This window comes from Bombyx mori, chromosome 6, assembly GCF_030269925.1.
Source record: "Bombyx mori chromosome 6, ASM3026992v2".
NCBI lineage: Eukaryota > Metazoa > Arthropoda > Insecta > Lepidoptera > Bombycidae > Bombyx > Bombyx mori.
Window position 1 is genome coordinate 10019325 of NC_085112.1, and position 18361 is coordinate 10037685.

Below are 18361 nucleotides of genomic sequence, written 5' to 3' on the forward strand. Positions count from 1 at the left end.
TCACAGGCTTACAATGAGTATTCGGATTTATACGAGGGTGTTACCAGAAAGCCACTCAAAGAACTGTGGGTTTTCAATAATCCCATTCAATGTGTTTGCAACAATTACATGTTCGTTGATCTTCTTCAAGACGTAACAAACCGTAAGGTAATGTTAACCACATTTAAATTCTATTAATGTAATTGTTTTTTTTTTTTTCTAACTCCCTCCAATTTTCAGATTATGGATGCACGCTTGTTCCGTTGCCCGAAATGGCAAATAACATTCTGCAGTATTCGTGTTCTAACGATTTCGGCCATTATTTTGGGCTTGTGTGTGATGTACGCGGTCATCACCATGGCGTATTATATATACAAGTGTCGAGCGTACGAGACTCTTAAGTGGAAGCTGTCTTTACTGTCGAAAAAGGGCATACGGATTATCGAACAAGAATTAATAATAAGATACTCAGAAAAGGACGAAGAGTTTGTAATGAAAGAGATACTGCCTACGTTAAAAAATGAGAAAAATTTGAAAGTGTACACAAACGCGATCAGGTGTCCCAGCGATATCAGCCCGGACAACCTGAAGACCTGCGTCAAGGATGCTTACAAGTACACCACCTTAATAGTTTTCTCCCCAAATTATTTGACGACAGCCTACAGCAACGTGGACATCAAGAAAATACACAGCGAAATGTTGAAGGCTGAATACACTGTGTACGTTTTTGTGGACATCGGCCCTGAGAACTTCCTGTACGTTTTCCTGAAGAGCCAACGCGATACGAACACAATGGTGGTTTGGGGCGAAGCTAATTTTTGGTTAAAGTTCCTGGTGACCTTGGCTCAATACGACATTACCTATCCTGATCTTAACAAGATTTCCGATAAAATAACTTTTGCCGAAGTCGAGGAGAATGATAAAAAGAATTGTCACCTCTGTTACTTAGGGACTCACCGTTGCCACAGCTGCTGCTACGGTATTATTCTAGACCAGAGTCTAGTTTGAACTACCCAAAATATTCGAACAAACTTGTACTAGTGAGGTAAAGACTGAAAATTCGGTAACTATCATCACATATAACCTGAGTTTTAGATCATACTTAATAGTCGGAACGTAATCTTGTCTTTTCTCTATTTTCGTAATTAATTTTAAAGTAGCTGAAACCAACATAATAAGTTTTTTGGATGCGTGTATAAAAATTATGTAACCGGATCTTTCGTGTAAGGAAGGACTACACTAAAAATGTGTACACAAGTGAATTCATGTTGATTCTATTAACCGTGGTAAAACCTATACTCTTTTTGTGGACTTCGAAGAAGTATAAGTTATTGTGACGCCGCGGTAATGCACTCGATATGCGGTTTTACTTTAGATTTAAAATTATTATACCGTGTACATAGTTATAAGTTCATCGTCAAGTTTCATGGAAACTCTTTGTTATTGATAATTGTAAATTGCAGCTTACAATAAAGGACAATTATTAACGGATCTGTGTTTTATTCAGTAAACCTTAGCGGATAAAAGTCGTCGTGGCCTAAAGGATAAGACGTCCGGTGCATTCGTGTGTAGCGATGCACCGGTGTTCGAATCCCGCAGGCGGGTACCAATTTTTCTAATGAAATACGTACTCAACAAATGTTCACGATTGACTTCCACGGTGAAGGAATAACATCGTGTAATAAAAATCAAACCCGCAAAATTATAATTTGCGTAATCACTGGTGGTAGGACCTCTTGGGAGTCCGCACGGGTAGGTACCACCACCCCGCCTATTTCCGCCGTGAAGCAGTAATGCGTTTCGGTTCGAAGGGTGGGGTAGCCGTTGTCACTATACTGAGACCTTAGAACTTATATCTCAAGGTGGGTGGCGCATTTACGTTGTAGATGTCTATGGGCTCCAGTAACCACTTAACACCAGGTGGGCTGTGAGCTCGTCCACCCATCTAAGCAATAAAAAAAAATAATAATAATATTAGTGAAATTTACAACGGGGTTGTCCCACACAGGCCACAGCGTGAATCAAACCAACTCTTCACATGAGTGTCGTAAAAGGCGACTAAAGGCGAAAAAGGATACATCAGAGAAACACATCGATTGGATTGGCAATCGTTTTAAGAATGTTCGAAATACTTACTTTTAAAGCTGTACATTGCATTCTTATGAAATACAAAATGAGAAATAGACTGCTATTGAAAAAGAGAATGCCAAATTTCAAATACAGCCCATAGACATCCACAACTGAAACGCACCACCCACCTTGAGATACAAGTTCTAAAGTCTCAGTATAGTTACAATGGCTGCCCCACCCTTCAAACCGAAAGGCATTACTGATTCACGGCGGAAATAGGCAGGGCGGTGTGCGGACTCACAAGTGGTCCTACCACCAGTAATTACGCAAATTATAATTTTGCGGGTTTGATTTTTATTACACGACTAGCTGACCCGGCAGACTTCGTAGTGCCTCAATCGATAGATAAAAGACCTAAACTTTTGTATAAAATAAACTTAAAAAGGAATCCGACGGCCGACACATCTAAGGAAAAACAAAATTGACATTTTTATTTAATTCCGAGCATTTTTATATTTATCTACCTTTCAAACCTTCTCTGGTTTTCCAGAAATAATTCAAGACCAAAATTAGCCAAATCGGTCCAGCCGTTCTCGAGTTTTAGCGAGACTAACGAACATTTTTTTTTTCCTACCTATGCTGATAGCCTTGAGAGGCTATTTCAGCTTCACCCTAACGTTAGTAGGTGAGCTCGCGGGGCTCAACCGGAGAGTTGCTAACACTGACCCTAGCAAGAGCAGTACTTCGCAGAATCTACCACCGGATCGGAAACGCGACCCACTGAGAAGATCCGGCGAGAAACTCAGTGGGCTGTGTCTATGGGTTAGTTCGCTCGTCGAGCCCTTCGTCGCAAGCGACGGGTTCGACGAGGACGGTGACCGGTGCTTGTGGTGCCTAAAAGCACCGTTAATGGATCAGGAGGATCCGTAATGACGTGCTAACGAACAGCAATTCATTTTTATATATATAGATGTTATTCCTTCATCGTGGAAGTGAATCGTGAACATTTGTTAAGTACGTATCCCGCCTGCGGGATTCGAACACCGTTGCATCGCTCAACGCGAATGCACCGGACGGCTTATCCTTTAGGCCACGATGACTTAAATTTTTGTGAAATAGCTAATCATTTGAAACGTAGAAAGATTAATATTCTACAATATGATAAAAAGCTATATTTAATATTCTTCGGGCACGAACCTCTTGTATTGAATTTATTCAGTTTTGCAGCGCTTGTTATTCCATTCAATATGTCACAAAGCATCGGTCATACAAAGGGACTCCGTAATGGATTTCCGGTAATTTTAGTTCAGCAAATAGTATTTGCATAAAGCTAGAGGACGATCTAGCCTAATAAAAATTGCAGAACTTAACGTATTCTAAACATAGCCCTGTACTTACAAAAAAGAGAATTGTTAGTCTGTCTGCGCTATTGATAAAATTTTAACTAAGCACTAATAGCCTGCCACTCTTCTCAGCTGCACTGTTTCAAACTATGCCGTCATTTTATAATGCAAGAGTGTTCTGAATTCGAGCATCATAAATATCACCTCAGGATAGTATTTGTAAAAAATTACTGGTAAATTAATACCAACTTAACAAAAAAAATGTATTCATATTTTTATATATTTTCTTTTGTTATTGACGCATTCTCTTGTAAAGATGACCTTTAAAATTAAATCGGTCGACAAACAGAAGAAGAATAAAAAATACTCAATCTGTTTTAACTTATTCTATATATGTATATACCTAAGTAAATATAATAATATCATGATTGCCAAAACTTAAAAGAAAGTTTAGGAAAGAGATCAGAAACATACAAATATATTTTTTATTTAAATAGCTAAGATAGATAAATAAACAACGTTATTCCACATTCAACGATGCTAAGCTAGGATTTTATTACAGGTATCCGAATCACACAGGACAAGAACAAACACATGTAGACCCCGAAAATCAACTTTTCTGTTTTTTGTCAAAATTACGCATTCCACTATTGGTTTTTTTTAATAAATAAATTCTATGAAATTTAGCCAGTGTTAAGAGAACTTCTATTAGAATTAAAGATACTATTCTATGATATATAAACGAAAAGAACACTTAAATTATTTTCCAAAATAGTATAAAATAGATCTATTTTATCATGGTTGTAAAATATCGAAAATTATTCTAAAAATGCTAAATATTATGGGTAAATTTAAGTCTGTCAAATATTATAAGGTCGTTGTGAAATAATATTTCACTTCTACATCAATTGTAGCAATGAAAGCTACTTTAATCTATTTTATTTTCATAATGCTAACACTATCGAATTTTCGTCAGGACTTTGAGAATATGTTTTTCCTCGTGAATATTAAAATCCTTCTGGAGTGATTCGTGACGTGTTTAAGCTATACTTAACCTAGTTTGAATGAAATGCATTTTCATTCTATAGATATGCTTTTTAATTATAAAGTAATTTTTTCAAATCATCTTATCTTCTATATTCATAAAAAAAACATTTAAATATTTTTTTTATCTATTATAATTAAACATAGAAAAAGACAGTTTGTTTCAAATAAAGCCTGTGGACAATGTTATGCATCAATTAAACTAAAGTAAATCTATTTAAAAAAAATAGTAGTGGTTCTTTTCCCACCGCACTTGTTTTATACCTATAGAACTTCTTCTTCTTCTTTTTCTCCGCCTTATCCCACTAAGTGGGGTCGGCACAGCTAATTTTTCACTTCCATTCTCTTCTATCAGCCGTCATCTCAACACTTACTCCTCTCTCTCTCATATCGTCATTCACACACTCCATCCATGTCTTCTTCGTCCTCTTCCCCCTCTACATTGCACTACCATTTCCATACATCTCCTAGTCACACATACCTATAGACCTGCATTCCATAAAGGCCTTACGATTATTGGATCACTCATTCTGAATAATACACGAATATAAAACTAAATATAACCACCTAGTAGCATTTTTTTCAACGCATTGAATGTAGAAAAATTTCATATTTGTCAGCCCAAAGTCCTGATTAATGCAATACTGCAATATTATGCCGGGTTTTTGAATATTCGAGGTGCGTCGTTCGTGTTCGTCCATCCCTAGAGGATCGGCGTAACGAGATTAAACTCGCGGTTATGGATATCCCAGTCTCCCCGATGAGCCCTCTCATAATAACTACATTGATTAACCGCTGTAAAGAGCCTCATTTAGGGGCGTCACGTTTCACACATTACGGCTCGCCACTGACGTTAAATTGTGCTAATTTTTTTTTCATAAATATTTGTTTTTATATCTATGCTGTGGTAACCTTAGAGGGTTATGCCAGCGTCACCTGAGCTGACAGGGCTCTACTAACTAGAGAAACTAAACCATATTATAAATGATAGCACATAGTTTTGTTTAGCAAATTGCTTTCTTCATATAACAATAAAAATAATGAAGATTTTTTTTACATTTAACCAGCCTGCAAGTGTAAATGGGCTATATAATAAGTTACATAATGTTGCGATAATTCAAGCAAGAAATGCTTGTGAGTCAACGCTTTCTTAGATGAAGAAATCGTCGTGGTCTAAAGGATAAGAAGTCCGGTGTATTCGTATCTAGCGATACGCCGGTGTTCGAATCCCGCAGGCGGATACCAATTTTTCTAATGAAATACGTACGTAACAAATGTCCACGATTGATTTCCACGGTGAAGAAAAATAACATTGTGTAATAAAAATCAAACCCGCAAAAAATATAATTTGCGTAATTATAGGTAGGTTGGTAGGAACTTTTGTGAGTCCGCACGGATAGGTACTACCACCCTGTCTATTTCAGCCGTGAAGCAGTATGCGTTTCGGTTTGAATGGTGGGGCAGCCGTTGTAACTATACTGAGACCTTAGAACTCACATCTCAAGGTGGGTGGCGCATTTACGTTTTGGATGTCTATGGGCTCCAGTAACCACTTAACACCAGGTGAGATGTGAGGTCGTCCACCCACCTAAACAATAAAAAAATACATTTTGAAAACTGCATTTTAAACTTTATTTCGGACAAACACAAAAAGGCTTTGGGAACAAAGAATTTGGAGATGTAGCCAAAATCCACCAATTTATAAAGACAAAGCGTATAATTTTGACATGAACGTGCACGGTTACGAATATTAAAATAATTCATAATATGTAGATAGGACTATACTGCATTGTTGCAGAAGTTTCCAGAGAGGATATTGTATTCGAATCACGTTGTTGACTGCTACTTGTCTCTAGAGGTTCAACGAAATGAGATTCGATTCTGTTGCAACGGATAGGCCAGTTTCCCTAGTGATTTTACTTCACAATAACCACGCTAATGAAGTTTAATATGAAGTTTTGAGATAACAAATGCTGAATGAATTTTGGATTCGCGTATATTTATTTATATGTGGTTTAATAGGGAATATGCATGTATTATTTTTATGTTTTTAAACGATTCCAATAGTTCTTACTTTACCAAAAATAAATGTCCGTAATACAAACCATTAGGCAATTTTTTTAAAAATTTAATTCACTATAATTTTTGGCGCGATTTAAACACGGCCATTTTGGCACGCATTTTCTGTGACGTCAGATTACAGACGAATTCGATGTCAACAACGCAGCGAAGTTCACACTTTAAAAAAGTTACTTTTTGATGGACATTATGCTCAGGTGTTATTCTACCCCTTACGACGCACATATCTTTCTCTCGTTTTACTTGCACATATCCAATGGCTGAATCCCCATATGATTCTCGTTCAGATCTGTCACAAAAGTTATAAAATTAGTTGCGTATTTTAGGTTATGTTTATGCTATATTTACAAACCATGAAAACGATCATTTAATAAATATATATACCTACCGTTAAAAGATAAAAACCTATATCTATATTTCATTATTTAAAATCATGTTAATATGTGATCAGCAAAAATGATTTTTTTTAAATCTTAAACGAACGAACTTACGGTTCACCCGGTGTTAAGTAGTTACCGAAGCCCTTTTTTCCGCTACCTAAGCTGATAGCCTTGATAGGCCATTTCAGCGTAACCTTAACTAGTAGGTGAGCTCACGGGGCTTAAGCCTGGCGACGTTGCTAACACTAACCCTAGGAAGAGCAGTGCTTCGCAAAATCTACCACCGGATCGGAAACGCGACCCAGTGAGAAGATCCGGCGAGAAACTCAGTGGGCTGTGTCTATGGGCTTATTTATTCGCCGAGCCCTTCGTCACAAGCGACGGGCTCGACGAGAACGATGACTGGTGCTTGAGGTACCTAAAAGCACCCTTAGTGTATTAAAAGGATCCGAAATGACGTGCGGAGCCCAGTGATATTAGAACGTTACTTTGAAAAACGTACAACTAGTAAAATACAACTTGTAGTGTGACTGTTTCAATTTGTGGTCGCTATTTAGAAAGGATTCATGCGAATTCTTCAACCGACACTAACAGCTCGTTATCCAAAATTATAAATTATTATTAATTGTTTCCAAAAATAACGAATGACTAGCAAACGTTTCCATTTCGCCAATTCAATTAATTAACTTGATTCGATCCAGAACTTGGACATCGCTCACTGACCTATTTATCAACGAAATCACTTAACAAAAGTGTCCCTACCAAAACAGTACAGGAGAATAATAAATTCTTGACAAGAACAAGATTGAGCGCTCCGGATACTTTGCAAGCATTGAATTGCCGTATAAAATTCGCCAGTGAACATTATATTGACAGGTTTTTAACGAACCGGTATTTTGGTCGGCCGAACCGGTATTTTGGTTATCACTAAATGCCCTTGAGAAATGAGATCACAACTACAATACGTTGGAACGACGGCCATCCGGCAGTTAAGACTGGAAGGCCCAATACCCTCTTATAACACGGTACTTCTACAACGCGATACCGAGAATATTTCTTAAAATTATTTAGATATTTTATTATGCACTATGAACACACAATATTGGGAATAATCGAAATTTTACTGATAGCTTGTTATGTATAATCTATATACTTATATATATGAATTGCTGTTCGTTAGTCTCGCTAAAACTCGATAACGGCTGAACCGATTTGGCTATTTTAGGTCTTGAATTATTTGTGGAAGTCCAGAGAAGGATTAAAAGGTAGATAAATATGAAAATGCTCGGAATTAAATAAAAATAAGAAATTTGTTTTTCCTTTGATGTGTCCCCCGTCGGACGGATTCCTTTTGTTTGTTTTAAGTTTATTTTATACAATAGTTCAGGTCTTTTATTTATCGCTTGAGGCACTACGAAGTCTGCCGGGTCAGCTAGTGGTTAAAAAAAACTTACATACAGGCATAGTTGAGATTTTTCATTAAGAAAAATGCTCTCCTTTTTATGCTGGGTTCTAGTGCCATATAACACGGTTTCGCACAACACGGGACTTTGTAGGAACGTATCTACCACGTTATAGACCGGTTACCTGTCTTTAGATTTGTAATTCGAAGTAAATTTGTCCTAACAAAAATGAATAGTATTACGTTATTTTATATTTTTATGGTAACATGGAATATTCGAAGCTCAAAAAATAACATCGTTGTTATTCGAAATTAGAATAATAAAGTTTGCTATTTTAAATATCTGTTAGAGTTTTGATATTTATTACTAAGCTTTTTTAAATTATCAAATACTAGCGACCCGCCCTCGCTTCGCTTCGGAAACATTAAAACACACATGAAACCAAAAAATAAAAATAAAAAAAATAATAAAAAAAGTAGCCAATGTTCATCAGGGACAATGTCGGCTTCTAATGGAAAAAGAATTTTTCAAATCGGTCCAGTAGTTTCGGAGCCTATTCGAAACAAACAAACAAACAAATCTTTCCTCTTTATAATATTATTATAGTATAGAAGTTACAACCGATATTTCTAAAATAACCAAAAAAAAAACAGCGACTGCGATCTGTACTTTTAAAGAATTACCTCCCTAATAAACTCGCTGAATTATTAATAAGAAAGAAACTATGAGTTTATATCAGCAAAGTTTTTTTCGTGGGACTCACTGGTAATATTAAAGTACAAAAGCTTGTTTCTCTGTACAGCGGTGATCACAACGGTCGACTCATGAAATATTCATGCGGGATGCGTGGTACATTCCACCCGATATACCGGTGACCGCGTCTGGTAGCAACGACCAAACAATAATTACATGTAGAACGAAATTGATCGTCCCGCTGTATGTACATACAGGTCGCGCGTAATTTACGTAAATTATTTTCGCAATAAGTATTTTTTTTTTTTTATTACACGTTTTGGTCGCAACATCGCGCATTGAGGCCTTTCTGGAAAACAAAATACAGAGTGGTTATCGTATGCTTTAAAACGTCACAAGATTTTTTTTATTGCTTAGATGGGTGAACGAGCTCACAGCCCACCTGGTGTTAAGTGGTTACTAGAGCCCATAGACATCCACAACGTAAATGCGCCGCCCACCTTGAGATATAAGTTCTAAGGTCTCAGGTATAGTTACAACGGCTGCCCTACCCTTCAAACCGAAACGCATTACTGCTTCACGGCAGTAATAGGCAGGGCGGTGGTACCTACCCACGCGGACTCAAAAGAGGTCCTACCACCAGTGGAAAAATATTTCTATTATAATATTTTTGTATGGCACACAGTGTACTGACTGCAATTAACATTCGGCTGACGCGCAAAATCTAAGGTCTTGAGATAACGTAGCGAGCGTATACTAGCAGATTTGCTTCTTTACGGATTCACGAAACACGTACCTAATGTTGAATGTAGGATTTTTCCATAGAATTTTTTTCATATATAGGTGAACGGATTGCGCTGTGACTCATTGACGACTTAGTAGCCTCTTACGACAGCCGTGGGAAGGCATAGGTAGGTGTTTTTAAGACTACGCCATTCATTACATACGATTATGACAAAGGAAAGAAGCAGAGGAGTCAGTGAAGGATAAAAAAAATCAGATAATCTCTAAAGATTCTTTATTTAAGGAGCGATAAGCTTAAAATTTACAATATCGTTGTTGTCAAACCAAAATGTGATATGTGCAAAAACTCTATTTTGAATTAACGAGTAAAAACATTTTTGTATAAAATTTTATGTGAATGTGAATTTTGAAGAACTATATCAAATGAAGCTATAGATAAATATTAAAGCTATAGACACATAACAGTTTTTTTATACGGTAGATAGGGCTGTGAACTATACGGAAAGGTAAAAAGTAAAAATCACAAAAAGTGCACATAGCAGATTTTGGTTTGACAACGACGATATGCCAGAAATAAGTGAGAGGATGTTTCCAGGCGAGCTCATAGCACGGTCCTACTAATTACATTTACGTGAATTTGTTAAAGGTGGGCTCCATGTATATTACAAAAGGCTATTTATTCCTCTGCAAGCTGTGCGTGTTATGTATGGCTTTACAAAAAAAAACAAAAATCCTTTAGAGCAGTAACTTTACTATATTATAACATATTAAGATGGCACTCTTTACAGGTGATTCAATGTAGTTAATTTTTAAATTATCATCAACATAAATTAATAGAAGATTGAACCAATTTTGAAAATCTGTGTAAATTATTCCAATCTTAATAACCATAGATAATTCTTATAATAATACGAACGCGGCTGTAAGTTTTGGGTGAATTTTTAAAGGTAATATAATTCTGTAAAACTATTTAAAATATCTCAAACAAAAGGAAAAATCGATTCAAATTGAAAGGAGTGTCATAATGCTCTGTTTGTATTTATGAGATCTTCATTAAAAATTTAATTCATAAATGGTGGCTTCAATTAATCCTTCTATTATAATTCATTTCTAAGAACAGACACAAGTAAAACAAAATGATATCAAAGGAAAAATAATTACTTTGACTTCATGAATTAAGACAGATATTTACTAAATGCAATTGTTTACCACTGTACTTGTAGAGTAGCTCAATCATTTGAAAACTCAAAGGGCGGTGCCTCGTAAACACAGTCGGTAATTTTGCACTATCTAATTCACTGAACTGAAAACTCAGAAGCGTCCCACCTATTTGAATTACAGTTCATAATATCTCGATATAGCAAGCAGAATAAGGTCGTATATGCACGACTTCGACTTTAAATCGAAAAATTTAAGCCTATGAGACGATTTCTTCGAACAGCTATTTTTTTTATAGACTAGCTGACCCGGCAGACTTCGTAGTGCCTCAATCGATAAACAAAAGACCTAAACTTTTGTATAAAATAAACTTAAAACAAACAAAAGGAATCCGTCCGACGGGGAACACATCAAAGAAAAAACAAAATTGTTATTTTTATTTAATTTTCCGAGAATTTTCATATTTATCTACCTTTTAAACCTTCTATGGACTTCCACAAATACTTCCAAACCAAAATTAGTCAAATCGGTCCAGCCGCTCTCGAATTTTAGCGAGACTAACGAACAGCAATTCATTTATTATATATATTATAGATATATTATAGTCACAGGTCACAAGATATTACCAAAAAGGTTCAAATAATTTAGTTTTTAAAGCAGTTCGTGAGGCAGGGAGGCTTTATGAGGAAAATATCACAAAGGAAAACTTAGTTCTTTTGACGTCTTAATAAACATTTTATAAAGGACATTAATAACAATAATTAAGTTTGTAACTTAACGTAATTAACTAACGACGAATTACAAGCTTACCAAGTATATTCTGATATACATTAGTAGAAAATGTTCATGTGTTAGCTCCAAAATTTTATACCAGAGGGCCATTCAAATAATTCCCTAATACTCCAACAGACTGTTAGTTCACTAGCTTAAAGTCTGATATTCATGCGACAGCTATACGAGCCGTAAGTTAGTGGTGTAATTTAAGTAGATAAGCTCGTGAGAATTTCACATTCTAAACTCCGCTGCTATGGATCGCAAGGCTTCCTCTTCTGTTACATGAAACGGAGTATCTGAGAATGGTTTGGTTAATATATCGCATTCAACCTTACCTAGTGAATTATTTTTTGCTACAGACGTGGAGAAGTCACGATCCAATTGAAATACCTAGTCAGGTCATAAATTCTGTCACATGTTTAATGTAAAATAATTGAAACAAGTTTATTCATTATGTAACCATTCATATACCAAAATGAACTTAACAAAACATAAATTCTTATGACACTAAAGTTTATTCAAAATTACCTCCGTGATTTTGGATACAGGCCTTCAATCTGCGCGGCCAGTCGTCTATCGCAGCACGAACGAGGTCCATGTCAATATCGGCGGCTGCCTTAATCAAGGATGTCTTGAGTGACTCCAAATTGGGATGAGGCTTTGAGCACGCCTTTTCCTCCAAGTGTTGCCATATCTTGTAATCTAACGGATTCAAATCTGGACTGGAGGAGGGCCAGTCTTCGTGCCGGATGAAGTCGATTTCACGCGCCGCCAGCCAGTCTTGTGTGCTCTTCGCTCTATGAGCTGGCGCCGAATCTTGTTGGGATACCCAGTGCCTGTTATTGAACATGGTATGAGAAACAGGTTCCACAAGGTTCGTCATGACTTTATTTTGATACACAACTGCATTCGTTTTTACACCTTTCTCACAAAAATGTACCTCTGTTAAGCCCCAATAAGAAACTCCCAACCATACCATGAGCGAGGATGGAAAATGACCTCGTTGGACACGCGGAATACGGTTGCTCGCTTTTTCACTACTGTGTGCGTACACCTTATCATTTTGTTTGTTGTAGCTCTCTTCTACGGTAAAAATTTTTTCATCCGAAAAAAGAATTTCCCGATATTTTTTTCCCGCGTACCGCTTCAACAAAGCGCGGCATCTCTTCAGTCTCAGGTCCATTAGACGAGCATTCAAACGATGTCCTGTTTTTCTTCGATATGCCCGAAGCCCTAAGTCTTCATTTAACACCCTTTTCACCGTGGTTCTGCTTAACCCCATCTGAAGGCCCAACAGTTTCTGCTTACGTTTGGGATTTCTTTGAATTCGCGCCTTCACAGCTTTTATCACTGCTGGAGTCCTAACAGACCGAGGGCGACCACTTCTTGACCTGTCATCTACACTAGAGTCTTCATTGTATCGTTTGATGGTACGCTAAATGAATTTTTTGGTTATATTAAAATTTTTCAGTATGTTCAAAATTTTAATTGGCGCGTAACCGCAACGATGCAACGCAATAATTGCAACACGGTCTTATTTAAGCGTCCGCTCCATTTTTAAAAATGAGTAAAATTCTAAAAGTATACATTTTTATTTTCATGAACAATTCGAAATTCGAATTCAATAAACTTTTTTGTGGCCAGCATTCTAAAAGAAAAGTTTTTACTGTGTGACAATACTTATGACCTGACTAGTTATAATTATATTTGGTACCTGAACACTTCTCAATATCTTCTCTGTCCAAAGAAATGACGCCGTAGTCTCAATGGTATAATAAAATGACTTTTTACTGGAGAGATGGAATCTCACGAAAAAAACTAACCGAATATGTTAGTTTTGTAGGTTTGTTTACCAACGGATGTATCTAAAGCCTTTATTGTGGAAGTCATTCATGTACAATTTTTAGGTGACGACGTTTTTACTTATAATTGGGCACAAATAGTACACTGGTTTCTAACACCAAACATTTTGCAGCTTATTTTAAATTATAGTTTTACGATATACTTCGCTCAAATTGTCAACACTCTTTCTGAACTGTAAAAGAATAGGCCTGAGAGGAGGAAAAGTAAAATTCCTTACTTGAAGTGGTTGGCTAACATTTTTCGATCGATAGTCGCAGAGATTCGTCATATGGGATCCTTTGGGTAAATTTACTTATATGATGGAAGTCGAATAAATAAACAATGGAAACATTTGCCGACAAGTCTCCTTTTCGTCTAAAGGTTTGTTACTTAAAAGACAATACATAAAATTGACAATAAAATTTACTGGTGGTAGAGCATTTTGTGAGCCTGCATGGGTAATAATTACCACCACTCTGCCGTGAATCCGTAATACGTTTAAGTTTGAAGGGTGAGGCAACCGTTGTACTGAAAAACGGAGAATTAGAAGTCATGTCTCAAGGCATTTATGCTGTTGATGTCTATGGGCTCAGGTAGTCACTTAATACCAGATGGACCGTGAGCCCGTCCGCTTATCTTAGCAAGAAATAAAAAACCATATATAAATATTTACAACGTAATATATTTCATCGGAGCTCCTTATTTTGTGAATATTCTCGAAATAACGAAGGGACTCGAACAATTGCTTCAAACAGAAAATAGACTTATATGTTCAAAAAATAATCCATACGTCGGCAGTCCTTCATAAAGTAGCGAGCAGGGGGAAAATCTTCAAAGAGGGATTCTCTTTTATTGAAACCCAACATGTACTAGTCCCATACAGAGTTTTAAATATTTACACGTGCGGTAAAATTTAGATCCAAATACCCACAAATTTCTGTTTGGGTAAGATTTCAATAAATAACCTCGATTTATTTATTTATTGCTTAGATGGGTGGCCGAGCTCACAGCCCACCTGGTGTTAAGTGGTTACTGGAGCCCATAGACATCTACAACGTGAATGCGCCACCCACCTCGAAATATACTACTCATTAAACTTTCATTTTGTGGAACACTTATAGAATAGTTTTATACTTATTTGGAAGTAAGTACTAATTGACAATCAGATGAATATTTATATATTATATTCCTATAATATATTATATTATTATACACTAACATGTCAAATTAAATCCCTAGTTTTTGTGATGTTAGTTAAAAAACGCGCTATGTAGCATTATGTTTGAAGTTTCTAAATCCAACAAGAACATGAGTTGAAGTAATTCAAAGCTAAGCGTCTTATCAAGAGGTTAAATTATGTATACGTACACTTTACAGTATTTTTTTTAATAACTGCCTATTTAGTTTGTTTTGTGATAGTGAAAAATTGCACCCATGTTAGAGCTCAAATCTTGCAGACTTAGCCTTAAACGACTTACAGAGCAGTAGATGTTTTCACGTCATTAGATAAATTAAATCTCCGTTAACAGTAGTCACTTGTACCGATATTTATTCAGTTTATTGAAGATTTTAAATTGGGACATAAAATTATGAAAATACATTAAAATATATATCTAGTACACGTTATTTTGAATTCTCTGCTGTCTTACTTCTCTAATGAGAACGTTTTATTGTCCAAGCCTTAATAGTCCATCAGCGCAACGATGCAAAGTTAATTAAGGCAAATTGCGTCAGCTGGTTTCGATAGGCCGTAGGTAAGTTTATTATTTAAGCAAGATATTTTTGTCTGAGATTACGGAGACTAAGTCGGTATAAAATGGCTCTGCCCGGCATGATATTACATGAATAAACAGATGAAATTTCAGGCTCGAATTCTAGCGAAAATTCTATTCACAGTTGAGCTCATTATAAGCCTGAATATTCTTATGGAATTTAAAATCAACTTTACGTTTTATGTCCTTTACTAATGATATAGTTTATCAGATTCAGTTTTTGGCAACCCGTAATTAGATTTGAATCTTGAAAAAAAAACCCATCCACATTCCAAACTTGATTTACAAATAATGTTACTCGGTTTATATTTTGTAAGTTCTTCCAGCTTTATGTTTAAATTTACTTTTATCCTCTTCTTTTAGTACATAACATAAGATGACGGAATACTTAGGGTCGCAATAAAGATGATAATATACGAAAGATGATGATATACTTTCATCAACGAACTTAATATCTGTATCGTAAAATTTTATTCTACACGAGACTATGCTGCGGTTTTTAATAAAGCATGCAATATTTTGACTGTTTTGTATTTCGCTAGAACAAAAAGATTCCATCTCTTCGTGTAAGTCCTAAAAACGACTAAGATGAAACCCTTAGATATCTGAGTATGGACAGCTGTGTTAATTATTACTAGACGATGACCGAGCTTTGCTTAGTGTTTTTTTATATTTTATATGAAAAAGACACAAATAATATAAATAAACAATTCATTTTCTTGGTCTAACCTTAAACCAAACACTCATTGGCTTCGGGTGGCTTAACAACGCCATCTGCTGAAATAGCTTAATAGTATTATTATTCAACAATAGATGTCAGGAAGAATCAATCGATAAAGTTGAAAATTGAAAACACGATTAAAACAACATTTTCTGAAAATAATTCGTAGCTAGATCGATTTATCGCCCCCGAAATCTCCTGTATACTAAATTTTATGAAGATCGTTGGAGCCGTTTCCAATATACCAGAATTGCTCGTTTAAAGGTATACCTAAGATTATATTAGAACTAGTACTAGAGTTTTAATTATGTTAGCATAGTGCGATTGTCAGCCGACATTAACCAGTGGTATCGCATATCATAAGTCCAAATAGTTCGGTACAACAAGCCTGCTTATTTCTGGTGTGGAGCAGTAATGCATTCTAGTTTCTAGAGTTGGTTGGTATCCAGGTTGTGATGCCTAAGCGCTCTGGGTCTGAGCACTTTACATCAGATGAAGCTTGAGTTTATTCTTCTACGCCATAAATAATATAATATTTAAAAAAACAATTTTTGATTTGATTATGTACATTTTCTTTGTTAATACATAAGAGGTAAATATTAAAGCAAACAGTAGCTTTGGAAAACAAAATACTTAACTCGAAACTGGAAAAAAAAGACCATTTAAAATTATGCTAATAACATCACAATGAGGCTCCACGTTAACCATTTAAATTCCCACATGACACAACCCTTATAATACCTTGTGCAAAGAAAACAAACCTTAACGACCCGGTACGAACAAACTCGAATTTAACTAGGGCTACCGAAATTATCCTTACAAAAATATCTGAGGCAACCGCATAAATGGTCCGACGATGACTAGCAGTCTGCGTCGGCTTATTCCTATTACGTCCTCGTGCGGAAAGTATTAACAGGACCTATATATCGATTTTATAAACGTTACGCAACACAAAATGGACATTGTCCGCAAGTCACATCGGAAATAATATAATTTTTCTGTGTACATAAATTCTATGTGGGTTGATAAAAGTATCACCTATTTATTTGTGAGACAACAGGAAAATCCAATTTATTTGTAAAGGAAGCCATGGTATTTGCGCGGATTATCCCGGCATTTTGTCGGGTTCCATGTAGGCTCCGTTGTGGATGATTGTGACTCTGTTAATTGAGAACCGAGAAGCATTGTTTTGTATACAAAAAATATTTATTAGTTTTTTTTTTCGAATCATTTATAACATTAAAGTCCCTTTCCACTCAAAAAACAATTATATCTGCTTAAAGAACTTTCGGTTTTCGATTAAAATATCCCATCAGTTTAACGAGTCTGCGCTCGAATCGTGGTCGAGGCGGTTGGCCAACCCCACGTGGGGTCTACGGACCGTCGAGATGGCTTACCCGGTCTTTAATGACTGGGTGAATCGTGGCGCAGGACGCCTCACCTTTCATCTGGTGCAGGTACTGACCGGGCACGGATGGTTCGGGAAGTACCTGCACCGGATAGGAGCTGAGCCGACGAGGTGCCACCATTGTGGACACGACCTGGATACGGCGGAGAATACGCTCGCTCCCTCCCGCGCCTCCCCGCTTGGGAGGTGCAGCGCCGTGTTCTGGTCGCAAAAATAGGACCGGACTTGTCGCTGCCTGGCGTCGTGGCGTCGATGCTTGACAGCGACGAGTCCTGGAAAGCTATGCTCGACTTCTACAAGTGCACCATCTTGCAGAAGGAGGTAGCGGGGCGGGTGAGGTAAAGCTCTCCTGACAACCAGAGTCCCATCCGTGACTCGGCCCCCTAAGATCTTCGGGCTCCACCTGCTTTATGCGGGGAGGAACCCAGCTGTGGGGCGGGGTGCTTTACACCACGCCCGTAATGGGAAGCCGGGTGATGGTAGACCGCGTTGCCCCAACTGCTCCGGGGGAAGGTGCAGCGTGGCACCATCAAATCCACCCCATAAAATTCATACCATAAAATCTACGGGTTCGTAAAAAATCATAGAATTATTATTAGACTAGCGACCCGCCCTCGCTTCGCTTCGGAAACATTAAAACACACATGAAACAAAAAAAATAATTAAAAAACAATTAAAAAAGTAGCCTATGTTCATCAGGGACAATGTCGGCTTCTAATGGAAAAAGAATTTTTCAAATCGGTCCAGTAGTTTCGGTGCCTATTCGAAACAAACAAACAAACAAATCTTTCCTCTTTATAATATTAGTATAGATTTTGACTTTGAGAAATTCATAAAGATGTTTTTTTTTATCATACGTGTAGTTTGTAAAAGCACAATCTTTATATCTTTTTTTTAGGAAAAACATAAGTACCTAATGATATATTCATTGTAGTGATTCTTTTTTACGGA

The 18361-nt window shown here is 36.6% G+C and overlaps 1 protein-coding gene across 2 annotated transcripts in view; it reads left to right on the top strand.

Moving 5' to 3' along the window:
* Nucleotides 1–1470, top strand: part of LOC101738250 (protein toll) — a 151937-nt gene extending 150467 nt beyond the window's left edge. For both annotated transcript variants that reach the window (XM_062669105.1, XM_004925618.5), the window contains 2 exons: nt 7–147; nt 220–1470. In XM_062669105.1, the coding sequence (XP_062525089.1) occupies nt 7–147; nt 220–987 (909 nt within the window). In that variant the 3' untranslated portion in view covers nt 988–1470. The remainder of the gene's footprint in view (nt 1–6; nt 148–219) is intronic.
* The last annotated feature ends 16891 nt before the right edge of the window (nt 1471–18361 follow it).